The 16,653-nt window shown below is 39.0% G+C and overlaps 1 protein-coding gene across 1 annotated transcript in view; it reads left to right on the forward strand.

Moving 5' to 3' along the window:
- The window catches only part of LOC128735397 (paired mesoderm homeobox protein 2A-like), a 117,749-nt gene that overhangs the window by 90,198 nt on the left and 10,898 nt on the right, over nt 1-16,653 (forward strand). The window contains exon 3 of the mRNA XM_053829882.1: nt 15,392-15,665. Within this exon, the coding sequence (XP_053685857.1) occupies nt 15,392-15,665 (274 nt within the window). The remainder of the gene's footprint in view (nt 1-15,391; nt 15,666-16,653) is intronic.

The following is a 16,653-nucleotide window of genomic DNA, read 5'->3' on the forward strand; positions in this document are numbered from 1 at the left end:
GACCACTTCCCGAAATCTGCGCAAGATGAAACCATCACCAATCGATTTCCCGCATTTTTTTACTTAAGAATAGGTATCTTTTAAGATTCCAAACCAGCGGCTTCTAATACTTGGGATTACAAGCTCGTTTTTGCCCATTGTGCATTGCTGTATTTTAAAATAGAATTCTCCCTCACGCACCCAGCGTGCTCCTATTAACAAAATTCTAGCGAGCGGTCGTGGGTTCGAATCTTAGTAGAATCAGGCCATTCGCTGTCAAGTGACTTTAGCATGGGTTTATTCTCAGGCCCCTCCACATCCTTCCTACTGCATTCTGCATTAACTAACAATGAAAGCCTCTTGCCAGGGCAAGTTATAAGAGTGGTACTTGCTTGAGGTGCGAATGAAGCCTCTTGTTCAAGGGCAAATTATAGCTTGTTCCACTTCCTGGTTCTAGGAACGAGATTGGTAATGCATAATAAGTAGTAGTAAGGAACACATACATTCACACAAAACACACCCTCACTCTGTGCTGAACTCTGCTTTACCGACCATGAAGCCTTTAGCTGGGGCTGGTTATAAGAATGATACTTGCTCGAGGTGCGAATGAAGCCTCTTGTCCAAGAACAAATTATAACTAGTCTCCGCACTTCCCGGCTCTAGAGCTAGATTGGTTGAAAAGTAGTAAGAAGCGTAGAGGGAAAAAGGGGTGAAAAACACACCGAAAAGCACGGATAATAAGCAGTTCGCTCACACTATAGCGATACTGCAATAACAACGAAGTGCGGAACAACACCTGGATAAAATCACAATAGATCAAAATGCTGGTCGTAGTGATAATATCCACAATTAAAAAAAAAAAAAAACAAAATTCTAGGAAAAAAATTAAATCTTCAAAATAATGTGTTTTTGGCATTAATAAGACCCATTTTTTGATCTGACTTAATCAAAATTCAAATAATACTATATTAGGCGTACGTTTGTCCGTGCTGACAGTTATCAAAAAGCAAGCTTGCCGTCGCTCTTGTCTGCTCTCTCATTCCGCGGTTGCAACCGTCAAACAAGGGGTTTCCAACAGCAATGATTACTACGCACCTTTGAAAAAAGTTACTTTTGATTACTTTACTGATTACCTCTGATTACCAGTAATCAAACTCTTGTGATTACTATAAATTAATCATGATTACCAATGATTACTTAAGATTATCATTGATTACTCTACTGATTACCATTGATTACCTAATTATTTCGAAAATGATTACAAAAGTAATCTCTGATTACTACGCACTTATACGCCTTACTGGAAACCCCTTGCCGTCAATGCATGAAAAATGATTTACATTACCCAATCCATGACTGCATATGTCGCCTGTTAGCAACGTTATGTAGCTAGCAAAATAAACCGAATCGTCTTTACATGTCAAGAAGGCAGAGCTACGCAACCGCTGAAAGTTTATTCTACTTCTCTGTCTTGAAGCAGCAGCAGCCACAACCAAAACCACAGGCTTAGTGAATGCAATTGTCGTCCGTCGACACGGCAAATGTATAAGAAAATTTTTACTTGAAAATTTCCGTTGATAGACAGATAGATACATAGTGAAATGTAGCGACTAGAAAACAATCTTTTCAACAAAACCATACAATTGCTGCATCTGTTATGAATCGAATGGTACACGAACCATCAAAATTCGTTTTAAATTAAAGGAGCTTTTAGCGTTCAAAATCTTTCATTCTTTCGTGACGTTTGACTGGCTTGACTTCAAAATTTTGGATTGACACCTTGCCGTAAGACGTAGTTCTACGTCAAAATATATTCAATTAGTTAATTCAGGTTTCAGGGTTCAAAATCATTCTAGTTACATTCTGGCATAAAAACAGATTAATAATAACTTCCTTTCTGCAACTCACGGTTTACTACGGCGACTAAAAAAGAATGTTACAAAACGGCACTATGGCCTCGCATAAAAAATGATTTCGACGTTGAACTCAAATACTCCTCACAATAGCTGTATTGAATCTGTTTGGTCAGGGTGTTACCATATTAGTTTAATTTCGGTTTGACAAGCAACCGCTATCAGATCAACTTTGATTGGTATTCCAGCATTCCTTTCGGACTCTCGCTCTCGTTCGTCATTGCAGCCCGAAGTGCTGATACCGATTACTCGTGAAGGCTCGCACTCCCGCTCATGAGTAGAATCGAAGGCCAGAATGCAGAAAGAAAGAAAAAGTAATGCAAAATCTGTATCCCAGTGGGCCACTAGCCATCGCGGGCAATTGCTTGCTCACGAGTTATTTGACTCGCGAGTAAGCTATGCAGACAGACGATATCAGACTTTGCGTTCGCGAGTATGTAGGTACCAGAATGTCTACACACTGCTGTTTGTCTTACCCATGCGTGAGCGGCGTAAGTGTTAAATCATACTCATCTCATACCCTCTCGCGTGAGAGCAGGCATCGTTGGCTTCCCGCTCGATTTGCAACATTGAGAATAGATGCGTAGCGCCAGTTTTATCGTGTAATATATGCTACCACATTAAATATGCTTTATTAACTCGTATCATCAGCATATTGCGCAACATCATGATTAAATCAGAAGTAAAGATTCATACCGCAATAAACCATGCGGTTTTAAAATTGTTACTTGGAATCAGCACTTAGCAGCAGCGATATTTCTCGAAGTACTTCTTTAGCTGTATCAATTTTATCGCATTTAGGTCCACAATTTCGATTTATCTTTATCTAAATATTATCTGAAGTCACACCTAGTTTTGATTGAATACTAGTTTAATTCATGGGTCGATCACCTTGACTTAATTTTAATTCATTACTGTCATCGTCTCAGTCGAGCATAATTTTACAAAATTATGTGTAGGACATTTGTAGAACTAGTTATTAAGCCATCTGAATCTGATGTGTTTACTTTACTTCTCTCATAAGATTTACCCGGGACAGTGAACGTTCACTAAGTTACTAATGCGGAAGCAGCATTGTAGTATCGTAAATACAAAAGATACAGTAAAACTTTATTCAGCAAGATTGTAGATAATAACTAGTTCTACAAATGTCCCATATATAACTTTATCAAATTTTGCTCAGCTGAGACGGTACTGTCAAATGAATCAAAATTGAGCCAACGTGATCGAACCATCTCTGAATTAATTGATTCTAATATTGTCACTTTGAAAAAAAAATCTCAAGGCAGTTCTGTTTTGATGTTGCCGTTGGCATGTATATTTTTTTCATCTACTTTTCAATCTCGTTTCTATCTTTTTTAAATTTTCATAGCTTTATTTTAATACCGTTTAGAGTTGTTGCATTTAACAGTTTTTAGTATTTGATATGTTAAATTTGTGCTAATCATAATTTTTTCGTTCTTTATCTAAGAATTTAGGTTGCGATACGCCTCTATTCATGCCTAATATGTCATCATAAACAAAAAGGAAACGTAGAATTTAAAGATGAAAAGTTTTTCTGACCTTCCCCGGGCTAGACAGAAGAACGAAGATTTACGAGCAGATAATTTCGCACTCAATTTCAAAACGCTCGTATAGGTATGCACATCGTGGGCACAACACGTCACTCATTAACGTCATAATAATATGTATAACCTTGTCTCGCTACTGCCACTGCACTGTCGGGTCACTATAAACTTCACAAAAGTGGACTATTCTTGTAAATAATAATAATACACTAAATGGTCGCCTGACAGTAATACGGTAACTGTTTTCATCAAACCGTTGAAAACGAGATCGTTTACTGTGTGGGCGTTTATTATTTTCAGATGGACAAATAATTTGCAGCTTCCGTTAGGAAAGCGGCGTTTCAGTTTCTTATATGGCTTGGACAGCAGTTTTATTGCAAAACAAATTGGAAAATGGATCGACTACCAGTAAAAATGAACCATTTTAAGGATAAAATCTACGAATACTACTTTTAAAAATTAGCACAAAATTTTGTTTGACTTTGTTTTATTTTAAGGCAATAACTCCATGGTCGAATACTTAGTAGTTTGGTGTTTAACATAGCATATTACAAGTTGCTTTCCAACTACGTATATGCAAATAAATCAACGTAACCAAAGTGCGTAATCCAGAATAAAAAGAATCCAACCACCCCGCAGGGGAGGAGTGCCTCCCGGAGCAAATCTTTTCAGTCGGGAAATGTTTATCCGCAGCCCGAATAAATAATTGATACCGAACCCTTACAAGTGTAAAAATCGAACTAGGTATACATACAGAGAGCCACTCTGGCAATCGCACTAATTCGATTCGTAATTCGATTTGCATTTGATGGGAATGGTCTTCAGATTAAGAAGAAGAAAAAATCTTTAGCAATCGCAAGTTGGGTCATGTTGCGATGGGTTGTTGAGCGGGTTTTCCGTATCCTCGACCGGATCGGACCGGGACCGGGTGTAAAGTCATAAAGAAACCACCGATTTTTATAGTTTACGGCCACGCTTTCTCAGCTTTCACTAGAGCGAAGGATCACCGCGCTGGCTGTAGAAGAAACTTGATTGAATTATTGGGCTTGGGAAGAAGTTTTATTTTCCGTACCAAAAACATCAAAACTTGCTGCTAAATGTTTAAAATGTATGGCACCACGAATCCATGGATGGAAGCGATAAATATTTTTACGACCATTAAAACTCGCACGTACGCACAATAATAAAATGCGATCCGCTTGGGCAATGTATCGATTTTGGTTGATTATTTATGGAATCCCGGGCTACTTGCGCTTCGCGGTTCAGTCCGGACGGAATGCTCCGAAAAAGTTAACAGATGTCACAAGCGCAACCGAGCAAACACCGAGCATTGCATTGGCCTGAAGGTGAACAGTAGGTACAGTCAGTGGCAACAATAACTGTCATCCGGAGGATATCGCACCCCTCGTTTACCGCTCACAGGCGACATCATAATCAGAAGCGGAAACAACGCATCAGAACTCGGGCAGGACGACGACGACGAAGACGACAGAGGGAAAAGCAATAAACTAAATAGAGAAGTTAGCAGAGCATTGTTTATCCTCTTAGCGGGAATAACGAAGCACTTGTGCCAATATTTTTGCTTCATCATCCGCTGTTTGATATGACCAGTTGAATGGTTCACTGGAATAGGGTTGGTTAACAGTGTTTCGGATAGGGGTCGTTGCCACCCGTTTTAAGGTCCAATTTCGTTACTCCAAATTTGATAATTTCAGTAAATAGACTAGTAAAAATGACCTTGGTATAATCCATTTAAAGTGTTTTTAGACTGCTTAAAAATAAAGCTGACAAAAATAAACAATAAAAAAGTATTGCTATTCGCTATATCACGGGGTTGCAACTTTTTGCCAAAAGACGTCCGTTGTTCATATGTAAGGCTCGCTAATATAATGACAAAGTGCGAACAAATGCAGTCATCCAAACTCAGTAGATTTATAGCTGTCCACATAGTTTAGCACTACGAAATAATAGAAGAAGCATCCCATATGCGTCTAAGCAGTGTCAGATGTCAAACGAAAACACTAAAAAAGCCCCTGTCGGCACCTTCGCGCACCGCTGTCATTAATCGTCCGGAAATCTGCTTGTAAACACGACCGACAATGAATAAAAAACAAACTTTTAATGATTCTTCACACTTGCTCGAAGCAAGCTTTGGCTTTTTTTTTATAGATTTAGCGCCCTAATAAATCGTTTATCCTTCACCCCTGTAAACGAGGACAACGACAACAATGACGGGGAAGGCTCTATCGGCACTAGCGTGCCGAGTTAATTGAATAAACATCGGAAACCATCAGCACGGAAAGTGATTTTCCACCCTCCCGCTTCCGAGGAGCGTCGAGGTACCGGTTGAAAATTGGCAACAGTTACTTCTTGCTTGTAACCGACGCGACCTAATGGAAACCTGTTCCCGCCTGACCGTAACGCAGGCAGCCAGGGAACGAGAAGGGTGCGGAACTGTATTATTTGACGATTAACAGGAACGACTACATCTCATCACGAAAGGTCGAGCGCGACACCCTACTCAATTTATTTTGCAACTATTGCCACCGTGTTGTTGGTTGTTGCGTCCCGAGCAGTGAAACGTAACAAACTAGCTTAAATGTTTCATTCATTGCTTATTAAACGTTGTTTTTAAAAAATGGTATCATCTCATCTGAAAAAATTCCTATTTCATTATTTTCTATCAATCGGAACATCTCGGGGACAACATCTTCGACTGTGGCAGTTCAGTCCAGTTACCCTGTAGGTAGCCAAACTAAATTCTCTTCATATGTTGTTTACTGTTCAGCTTCTACGCCAGCTAATCAGCAGGGAACGGCAAACCTCGGCTCGTCTCGTCCCTTGCTACCGACAGTACAATGGCAAGCTGTGGTGGTGTTGTGATGCGGTGTTTTGGCAGCGAAAATCATTTATCCTCCCCTTGTTGTCCGGAATAGCTAGAATAGGGTCGTTTACCAAGGAAAATATGATACTTTAAAATTCAGAAAACTTTCGAACGACGTTGGATTGGAAGTATGTTTCGAATCAATTTTCTCATTTACGCCTGTGCTAGGTTCCTAATAATAGCATTTAGATTTCTTAATAAAGTGCTAGAGATACCATGAATTTTATAAAGTTCTGTGTTTGGAGTTTGCCTGTTGGAATATTTTTTCAAATCCGCCAATAAAAACTAAAAAGAATCGATTATTGATTCATGAGGGTCATGCAGACTCAATTTCAGATTTTCATTCGTTTTTTATTCTATTCCTTTTTTCTGGGACAATATTTTGTTCACAAAGTTCAAAAGTTATAAAAATCTACTCCAAACGTCTACAAGCAAAATAAAAAAAAAATTCTAATACGCAAAAGCAAAGCCTAGCTTTGCTTAGGTAGACTGCCGAATAAGCTTGGCACGCTCGTTTCACTTCGATTTTGCACTTTTGATTACTGCCAAGCAGAATTTTAAAAAGATGTGTTTGGGGACTTGTAGAATTAGTTATTCTCTGCAATATTGTCGTAGTAAGCATTGCTATGTCTTTTATATTTTTTATTTGTTTATCCCAACAGACATATTGTTGTCACTAATAGTCCTACAAGTTAGGCGAAAGTCAAACCCAGCTGACACTTGGCTGAAAACTCGTTGTAGCTGCATGATTTATCCTTCGAAACGGTGCCATGGACAGTCGGTCCTCGCCATCATGATATCAGCTACAAGGATTGCTCGGCACAGATTTCTCCTGGTTGCTAGGGTATTGGTAGCTGGAGCGGGTTGTTCCATGGCAGGTGACGGAGGGCGAATCGAATGAATTTGCGTTGATTTTCTCTAACCGATCAACGCCGTTGAGATAATGGACCAGATTGCCGAGCAATATTCCAGCGCGACGGACAAGCGCGTAGTACCAACTCTTGTCTACCAGTGAGGTTTTTCGCAGTTCTCATTATTAAGCCAAGACTGCGGGATGCTTTAGCAACGATGTAACTGATGTGTTGCTTGCAGGTGAGCTGTGACTCAAGGAGGGCTCCCAGGTCCTTGATTCAGCACTCTCTTTTGATCAGTTCACCACTTAGATGAAAAGGATTGGCTGGTTTTACCTGGAGAACGACACAACTGAACACTTGATAATGTTGAGCACTATTCTACTTTCGTTACACCATCTAGAAAAGCTCTCCACTTGTTGTTGCAGGAACATGGTGTCTTCTACCTTTTTGACCTCGAGATAGATCTTCACATCATTAGCAAAGGAAAGCCTGAGTCCTCGTAAGGAAAAATTTACATCGTTGAAGTATAGCACGAAGACGAGTGGGCCTAGATGATTGTCTTGTGTATTACCAGACGTAGCAATAAACTCGCTGGATACTGATTCTCCGATTTTAACAGCCAGATGCCGATCAGTCCAGTAGGACTTCAGTAGGGCTGAACGCTATACAGCGCTATACGGCGACTACCCCGTTGGCAGCAAACAGTGCGCTCTTTTGCTACCAACGCACAAGATACCTATTCTTATGTAAAAAATGCAGGAAATCGATTGGTAATGGTTTCATCCTGCGCAGACTTCGGCAAGTGGTCCGTTTTGCCCAATTATCCTCAAAAATTATGATAAAAGCTAATCAAACAATATAAAAACTTCTTTGCCGCCCGTGAAATGAACTCAAATAGCTTCCAAATGTTGTCAAAAAATCAGAAGAATCAAATCCCATCCATTCCATAGGTACTGTGCGAAATGCAAGAATAGTCCATTTTGCCCAATACACCCCCATATACATAGTTAACCTAATTAGAGCGACATACAGTAATCAACAGAGCAAAATGAACGCGTAAAAGAGCATTCCAAGCCAGCCAACGTCAATAGAATTACAAAACGAATTGAATGGTGCTCGGGAGCAGCACGACGAATCATCGTCACTTTTGGACACAACACCAGCCGATTAGGTTAAAAACTCTAGGCTTGCGGATGCTATTGGGTTTAAAACCAAAGTTAAAATTTGACTAGAAATTAGGCTTGGAATTGGACTAGAAGTAGAATTGAAATTCGACTTAAAGTCGAAAGTCGGACTTGCCATTGGATATTAAACTAGATTTGAATTTGAACTAATTTGATGCTTTATTTTAAATATAACCGCAAATTCGACCTAAAATTGGATTTGAAATTGGACTCAAATTTGTATAATTTGAGTAACTTCGACTGGAAGTTTTACTTGGAATTGGACATGAAATCGGACTTAAGAGCATTTGAAGTTTCTATTTGAAATCAGACCTCAAAATTTACTTGAAATTGGAATTTGACATGAAATTCAATTTGCGATTATGTTCAAAATGGAATTAAAAATCGAAATTGAAATTCCTTTCTGTCCCAACTTTTTTTCTAGTTCTGTTTTACCACTTTCATGCGTCATTCTCCTTGACTGTATCGTTTTCTTGGTTTTTGCTCTCACTTTTCTTTTTCGTTCAGTTTTTTTTCCTGGTGTTTCTTTTATCTGTCCCGTGTTTATTGTTTCGTTGTTCCATTTTCGGGCTTTCAAGCTCTGATTTTTCTCTTGCTTTTATTTCATTTTTTTGTAGCATTCTTTCCTGTTTTTCGTCTTTTTTATCTCTTTTCCATTTCTTATTCGTTTCCGGTTTTCCTCACTTTTTCGGCTTCGTCCGTTTCGTTTTTCCTCATTTACATACCCCGTTTTTTTCTATCACGTTTATCCTGTTTTTGGCTTCATATTTCCGTTGCTCATCCGTTTTACGTCTTTTTCTCTCCAGTTTTACCTTTTTCCTTAGTCCGTTTTTCCTGTTTTGTGAATCGTGTTTTTATTTTTTTCGTTTTCTGTCCCATTTTCCCATCCCATTCTCATTTTGTTCCGTCTTTCTCGTTTTATATCCCGTTTGGCATCTTTTTCCGTTATCCTTGTTTTCTACATCGGTTTTCTTTGTTCTTACTCGTTATTCCTCCTTTACCTTTTGGATTCTCTTGGTTTCGGTTCCATTTCGATTCTTTTTCTTCTTTGTTTTTCCACCTTCTTTGTAACATTTTTGTTTTCTTTTCTGTCTCATCTTCCTTCTATTTGTATCGTTTTTCCTTTCGGTTCTCCTTTTTCTGTCCACTTTCTTTTCTATTCCTTTACCATTTTTCCAATCGTGATTTTATTCTTGTTTTTCTCTTTTTTGTTCCGTTTTTCATTTTCAGGTAAATTTTTCCTCTTTTCCAGTCTTATCGTTTGTGTTCTGTAACGTTAAACTCCTTTTCCACATTTTTTGTTTACGTCTGATCCGGTCTTCCTCTTATATTTTTCTCCCGTTTCTCATTTCAACTCTCTGTCTCTCTCTCTCTCTCTCTCTGTCTCTCTCTCTCTCTCTCTCTCTCTCTCTCTCTCTCTCTCTCCAGTTTTTGTCGAGTTTTGCTCCGAGCTCTTTTCCGTTTTGTTTCTCCAGGAGCAGTAAGAAAATTTACTTACATTTTCATAGGGAACTGTTTGCTCGTACAGCATATTGTTTGGTTCTTGAGATTTGAATTTATGAACTAGGTACGGTAAGTAATCGTAGCATGGCGAATCTGATTTTACGCAAATAACTTAAAACGATAAGCTTAATAGGTAGATATCAGAAAAATCACACTGGTTGGTGCACAAAGTGTTTGTTGCGCTGTTCCAAAAACAAACAAACAATTTTAATCACCTAATAAGTAGAAAAGCGGTGAATGTTACCACCCGCCTGATCATTTAGAAAATTGAATGAATTTTCTTTAAAAATTTCAAGAGATTCGACAACATCCAGCGTCCACGTAATAACTTCCTCTTTGATTCAAAATAGCTTATAGCCACTTAACATGGCGATCCGAAAATATATTTTAATTCGGTCTCTTTTACTTCCTTACTTAGTGGGAGAGTTTTCACACGATGAATCTTGTGGTGAAAAGAGGCTATTATGTTCATCCGTTTAGTATTGATGGGTTTCCTATAAATTTCGAAATCAAAATTTGTGGAATTTCTTATAACAACGACCCCTAAGAATGGAAACCTGTTGTTTTGATCCTTCTCGAATGTAAAGTTAATATGTCTGAGGAAATTTTGGGTATTTTCAAGAGAACATCAATATCCTATTGCTTTATTAAAATAAAAAAAAAAGTCGTCTACATGTCTCCACCAACAATCTGGTAAGACATTCATTTCCTTCAATTTAGTTTCTATGTTTGCCAGGATTGTCCGGGACAGGGAATTCCCCTTTGGGGCTCCCTTCATCTGCTTATAAAAGTTGCCTCTAAATTCGAAATAATTTTCCTCCATACAAAGTTGGGTTAATCTCAAAGATTTAGTTCACCAAAGTTCACCACTCATTTCCACTACATTGTAAAGAAACAATGGTTAATTTGCAAATAATTTACATAGCGCACAAATAGTGGCCAATAAGACTAAAAACTCAGGACATTCGGACTAGATAAGACTTGAAATGGTACTTAAATTCGGATGACTTGAAATTAGACACGAAAGATTTCAAGAAATTATAAATTAGCTTAAGCTTGAAAATTGAATCAAAAATTGGACATAAAATTGAGCTCGAAATTGAAATACAACTTACATTGATAGTTTACTCAAAGTGGACTAGAGATGGAAACTAAAATTGGATTAGGAATGAAACTTAAAATTAATTTGACTTGAGATTAGCCTTAAAATGTGGCATAAAACGGGACATGAAACGGAACTTGATATGAAACGAAAAAAAAATTCAGTTCGAAATTCGATATGAAATAGGACTTAAAATTGAGCTTCATGTTTCCATTGAATTGGGCTTGAAATTGGATGCGAAATTTGACTTTGAATTGGCATAAAATTTTATATGAAATAAGACTTGATTTTGGACAAAGTCAGACTTTAAATTTTAATTGGAATTGAGCTGGAAATTGCATTTTAAATTGAACATGAAATTAGAATTAAGTTGGACATGACATTGAACGTTCACGTTCACTGAGCTACTAATGAGCTAGCAGCATTGTAGCACCGTAAATACAAAAGTTACAGCAAATCTTGATTCAGTAAAATCGTAGATAATAACTAGTTCATTAGAACAAATATTTAACTTTGCCAAATTTTGCTCCGCTGAGACGGTACTGTCAAATGAATCAAAATTGAGCCAAATGTCTGCCATATCTCATTTCGTTTAACTGTATTGTACCCCGGCTTTCATTTCACAAACAGATAATGATTCTGCAAGTTGTACTGCCCAAACTTGTCTAGTAACTAACGCAGGATAAAGATCTAATTCGTCCTGGAGCGACCCTCACGAAAACCAGCTTGGTACTCGCCAACGAAGGACTCCGCTAACGGAGAGCACTTCATACATAACGGGTGACAACTAAAATTTTGGAATTTTTTTCTCAGTATGTCAAAAAAAAGCAAAGATACATGAAGAAGATCGGATCTACCAAAATTAAAGATACATTGTCCATTGTGGAAAAAAAATTAGTGTACATTCGAAAACGGTCCGTAATTGGCTGTTCGGCGAAGCTTCCGTTTGATGCCCGAACAGGAGCGTTGTACGGCCGTCATGTCAACTTTGCGAATGCATCTCTTGATTCTAGCAATCCAGTGTTTGCAATTCGTGGCTCTCCAATTCTTTTTGTACACCAAGGAACTCAAAATCCCGAAGAAATCTTCGATTGGGCGCACTGAGACAGATTTGTCGGGTCGTGGTTTTTGGGTACAAATGGGATCGAATGGGTATTCTGGAACGATTGTGCTGTTTTTCTTTTGGCGCTAACGCGATGATGTTCTATCCGGCCAAAACACGCCTTGTCCACCTGCATGATGTTTTTGTAGAAACGGATCAAAATTTTCTTCAAACATTCGTCTGGCACATCTCAATTGATAGCCAAACCAGAGGGCTTGTTTTCGAAAGTACGAAAACCTCACAAAACACAACTAACTTCATCTACTGGTTAACTAAGAATAATCATATATTTCTGTTATCCTATCTAGGCCTACTAATTTTACATAGAGTCATTATATAACTACTACATCTCTCCTTCCTTTTATTACTGTCTATTTATTTTATAAACTTTATAGTCATTAAAATATCCAGGTTTTCGCTTCTGACGTTTTCGAACAACCTCTTCTGTTTTTTCTTTATTCTCTGGAACATCTTCAAAGTTATTGAGTACTTCATCTAAAACAGAACTATCTGGTTTGAAAGAGTTACTAGAAATTATAAGTTTGAAAATTTCCGCCAAGTTTTTCTTAAAAATTCTTGAAATGCTTCGTCTTCCAACTGATTCAACTTCTTTTCTTTGCTTTTATATCACGCCTTGCTTCAATATTTCCTTCAATTTTCGAAGAATTTTCAGTCAATTTTTCGTGTAAATTTTTTTTTTCTCGTCGCCAATGTAGCAAATCACAAAACACAACTAACTTCATCTACTGGTTAACTAAGAATAATCATATATTTCTGTTATCCTATCTAGGCCTACTAATTTTACATAGAGTCATTATATAACTACTACAACTACCTCACTTGCAAATAGTTGTTGGGCATCTTGAGATACGGTAAACAGTCGAAGCCGCTACACATTCGCTTCTCGCGCTCCCGAAATGCTTCTTGTTTCGACGCCATTTTAAGCAAAACTGGGCAAGCAGAAACAAAATAAAAAACGTTGACAAAAAGAGAAAAGAGAGAGAGAGAGAGCTAAAACATACATACTCTCTTTTCTCTGAGGTCATTTGTTGTTGAGTACAGGGGCGAGTGTATAAATTCCAAAATTTGAGTTGTCACCCGTTAGATATAATTTAGCGATAGTTTTACACTCGAGTCGATATCCTTTTCAAAAAAATAAGGCAAATGAGGCCATCCAATCACTCTTCCGGCATTTGTTTTTCTTCCCAGATCCTGACAATGATCCGTTGGATTGCGTAATACAGCTGCTCACTCCCCGCCTTTAGAAGCTCAGTCGGGATATCATCCTTCCCAGCAGACTTATAGTTTTTCAGTTCACTGATTACCTTCTTAACCTCCTGCTGTGTTGGTAGCTCCATAACTTGGCCATCGCTAATATTTCTTATCTTGATCCTGCTAATCTCTGTGTTTACCTCTGCACTCACTGCACTGTCTGGAAGTTTCCCTTCCACCTAGCTGCTAGCGCCGTTGACTGCAGGTTGACAGCACTATCATTACACATCACAGGCATGGCAATAATAATTGAAGCAGTTGAAACTAAAAAAGAAACTATCAGCTTTTGAAAAACACACCTTTTGCTACTAGCCTACTCGGATATCATAACCAGAATTAAATTAGTACTTTTTATTAACATATCTCATTTCATTTATTATGCTCGTGTTGAGTCGTTCCAAACACTGATTTTATGAGCGGCTTTTTAAATTACTTTTTCTAAACCAGTATCAGCATTTGTGGCTGAAGCAGCACGCTGACTTTGAGCCCCCCAATCAGCATAAAATTTTATCTAAACCTGAATTAAATCATTATTCTTAGATAATAACCGATCGGTTACTTTCTGATTCAGCATTCAAGCTAATTGGATAATATTTACCGAACTGCAACGTCATTACTTTTGTGCGGTCGAAAAATAGAACCGCAAATCAATTATGCTAGCAATTTAAAAACCTCCCACCTCACTGCAGACTGGCTAGTTGCTAGTCTGATATTCTAACCGGCAAATGGGCCACACATGGAACCGTTCCGACCGCATCCTGCTGGAACCCCGGTCCCGGCCCGGACGGATGATTATTAAAATTTATCTTTGCTAGTCCACCGGAAACCACCGGTGGAAAATTATAATTTTTGGAAAAGCTGCTTCTGCTGCTGTTGAGAGTTTTTTTTTCTATAAAATGTTCGCATCTGCTATACCTAGCATCCGCGGACAGGAACCAAATAATCGTAACTTTTGGAGCATATGTGCAAAAACAGTGACCCCGCGGCGGATGGAGCGGATATTTACCGGATACGTGCAAGTGTAAGTAATGAGAGTAATTTTACGGCAATAATGCCCTACTCCCGTGTATTGCACGCCGGGAAGCGGCTTCAGAGTAGATAGAAAACCGACCGGCCATAAACTTTAATGTGGCCAAGCAAATTGACCGTTCAGCTAGCGAATAATTTGACGAACACGGAGTTCGGAAAGGTGGGGTGAGTCAGCCATCGAGCTCTCTAAAACTCATACTCTATTATTTATTGGAAAGCAGTGCAGCAAGGGGTGAACAAAAATGGCGACTAGCCATTGCAGCATGCTCGTTTGCATACGTCAGTGTGTGTATTCGTCTATGAGCTTATGAAATCATCCCCACAACAAAACCGCATAGTCCCAATCCCCAGAACCAATAAATTATGAAACCACAAGTCGGACAGATGAACACAAGCACACGCACAGCAGCACAGTCGCAAAAAGTCTCGCATCGGACTGTCCAATTCTAAGCAACGGACGTTGGTCGGAATTCGACCGGAAAACATTGACATCAAATAATCTCTGAAACAATTTAAATAATTAGTTGATCCTCTGGGAGCTGAAAGTTTGTATAGAAAATGACGTACGCCTGCCCGCCCACCGTCTAGGACGACGACGTATCCCCCCGTAACCACATGACCGGACCGAGTTGATGGCCGAGCAGTCCTGGCATGAGAGGTGTTAGAAATGAAGTGCGGTGTCGGATTATGAGCTGTTCAGGATGGGCTATAAATTTGCAATTCAGCAGGCGACGTGACGTGATTCCAACCAGACAGACTGCATGCAACCCTTGCCTGGGTGGACATACGCTGCAGGTGGAAAACTATACGATGATCTGCCCGGACTAGGTTGGTGATGGAGAGCAGAAAAATTTGCTACTGAATAAACGATGAATTGTTTGTCGAATTTAATTGCGAATATCAAGTGGGTTGTAGGTTTTTGGCAATCTTATTGTTTCAATGCTTGTTACAAAAGTTTGACTTTTATCTTAATTTAACTTTTTTTTCTTATATATTTTCAGGTGTGGTTTCAGAATCGAAGGGCAAAATTTCGAAAGCAGGAGCGAATTGCACAGCAGAAGGTGTCCAGCAATAATAACAACAATAATAGCAGTACCAGCAATAATAACAACAACAATCCGGATTCGTCGTCGGTGAAAAGCGAACAGAAATCTAGCGCCGGTAATACGACCCCCAAGGATATCAAACCCGGATCGCCGCTGTCTACAGTTTCCACCACGCCCAATTCTAGCACTTCCTCTCACCACTCTAATGGAGACATCAAACCTCTGAATGGTAAGTTCCATTCTTTCAAATCTTTGCAATATTTTTAATTATCTACATCATTGAATGGCTCAATTTAACATTCGATGTCTTGCAAATCATTATACCAACAACATGAAGTAGCATCCGTTGCTGAATATAACTTCAAACAACCACCATTTTCACCCGGGCAGCATAATGCATTAGATTGTTTAATCAAGAAAATTGCCTGTTACACCGTTCATTTATACGAATTAGCGTCACATTATTTCGGAGAATGTCGCGCCTTGAACCGTCACACCGAACCGAAGAGGCTCCAGGTTTTCGCTTCCACCGCTTGTGCGGATGTGCCAACTCGCAATTCGGGGTGACGGTGGTGGTGGAAGGCACATTTTCTCTCGAGCCTGTATTCCCCCCATCGGCGAACCAGACATTTCTGTATGGTTCAGATGAAAGTAAAAGACTAGGCAGCAAGTGCCCTATCGTATTAAAGTGCCTCCAGTGAGAGTGAGTCTGCACTTTTAGGTGCTAGTACCTAAGTTTAGCTAGGGAAAATGTAACAACAACCAAACAAAACGAAGAAAAAACAACCATGTGCGGATGAAACTGTAACACAGAAGCGCTTTCGTTCCTCCTGATTTGTTTGGCTCGCAATGATGTCTCATTTCTTTTACCATCCATTCCCTCCTCCTTCTAAATTCTCGCAGCAAAACCCGTAGCAAAGTTCGGCCGTAGCAAAGGCAGGGTAGATAGCGACAGAGATCTTACGTTACTATTTTTAGTGGAATGTAAAAATTTTCTAATGAAAAATTTACAACCAAGCTTTCAGTTCGGAACTGCAGGAGGCTGCTCCACTGTTTCAGTTGGTGCTATCTCCATACTATTTATTATACTTAAAGTATATTTTCAAGAACATAGTCAAAATTAAGGTCTCTGTCTGGGCGGGTCAGTGGCCCTTAATAATCGGCATTCTTGCGCTTGCTCGACAACAAAATTTTTGTGTGGTGGGTGACGTAAAAAT

The sequence above is a fragment of the Sabethes cyaneus genome, chromosome 2 (genome assembly GCF_943734655.1).
Source record: "Sabethes cyaneus chromosome 2, idSabCyanKW18_F2, whole genome shotgun sequence".
In the NCBI taxonomy this organism is placed as follows: domain Eukaryota; kingdom Metazoa; phylum Arthropoda; class Insecta; order Diptera; family Culicidae; genus Sabethes; species Sabethes cyaneus.